The 749-nt window shown below is 63.7% G+C and overlaps 1 protein-coding gene across 1 annotated transcript in view; it reads left to right on the top strand.

The window, feature by feature from the left end:
• Positions 1 to 141: 141 nt before the first annotated feature.
• The window catches only part of CASP9 (caspase 9, apoptosis-related cysteine peptidase), a 9,263-nt gene continuing 8,655 nt past the window's right edge, over positions 142 to 749 (top strand). Inside the window, 2 exon segments of the mRNA XM_009325302.1 lie at positions 142 to 287; positions 573 to 712. Coding sequence (XP_009323577.1) covers positions 142 to 287; positions 573 to 712 — 286 coding nt within the window.

Below are 749 nucleotides of genomic sequence, written 5' to 3'. Positions count from 1 at the left end.
GAGCTGTCAGCCTCCGTTCGGAGGCGAGCGCGATGGGGGCAGTTAGGGCGCGCGGCAGCATCCCCTGAGGCTGAGATCAGATTTGATACCCGGCACGTGCGCTCCCTACCCGAACCCCATCCCAAAAACACAGCACCGGGAATGCGTGCCGTGTGCCTGCAGACCTGTCCCTCCGTCCCATCTGTCGCCAGTGGCCCGAGCCCAGGGCGAGGGAGCCTGTCTCTTTCCTACCCGCTGCAGCGATGCACCCCTCAACTGCTGCCCTACGTATCTACCGGGTTCTTCCCGTAAAACACCTCCCGTCACAGCCCTCGGAGAGGTCTCAGGCAAAACTATGCAGGCTCTAAAAGCTCCGGGTGAGGCTATTTTCCGAGGCAATGCCTCGAGCTTGCTCCTCAGTGCACGCCACCGAAGCGAGGGGCGCGGCATTTGTGGATCCAACGCGTTTCCCTTCGGCGCGGGGGGTTGAGTTGCCCTTGGACATCAATGTGTCAAACTGAGACCTGGATGCTGGCATGCTAAAGGTTCCCAGTTGAGTCGGGGAGGACTTCTTCCCCCCCCCCGCCCCGTAGCTGGACTCTGGGAGGGTTTTACAGGACGGATCGCTGGCGTGACGGCGTCTGCTTGGTTTCAGGGCGACTCTCGGCCTGCGAGGAAGACCCGCTGCTCGTCTCTGACCGCCTGCTGAGCCTCGTCTGGCGCGGACAGCCAGGTAAGGGGGGGGATGCCCCCGGCCGGCCGCGCTACCC

This window comes from Pygoscelis adeliae, unplaced genomic scaffold (assembly GCF_000699105.1).
Source record: "Pygoscelis adeliae isolate BGI_AS28 unplaced genomic scaffold, ASM69910v1 Scaffold36, whole genome shotgun sequence".
NCBI lineage: Eukaryota > Metazoa > Chordata > Aves > Sphenisciformes > Spheniscidae > Pygoscelis > Pygoscelis adeliae.
The sequence above is the reverse complement of the archived record's forward strand: the minus strand, read 5'-3'. Positions and strand labels throughout refer to the sequence as shown.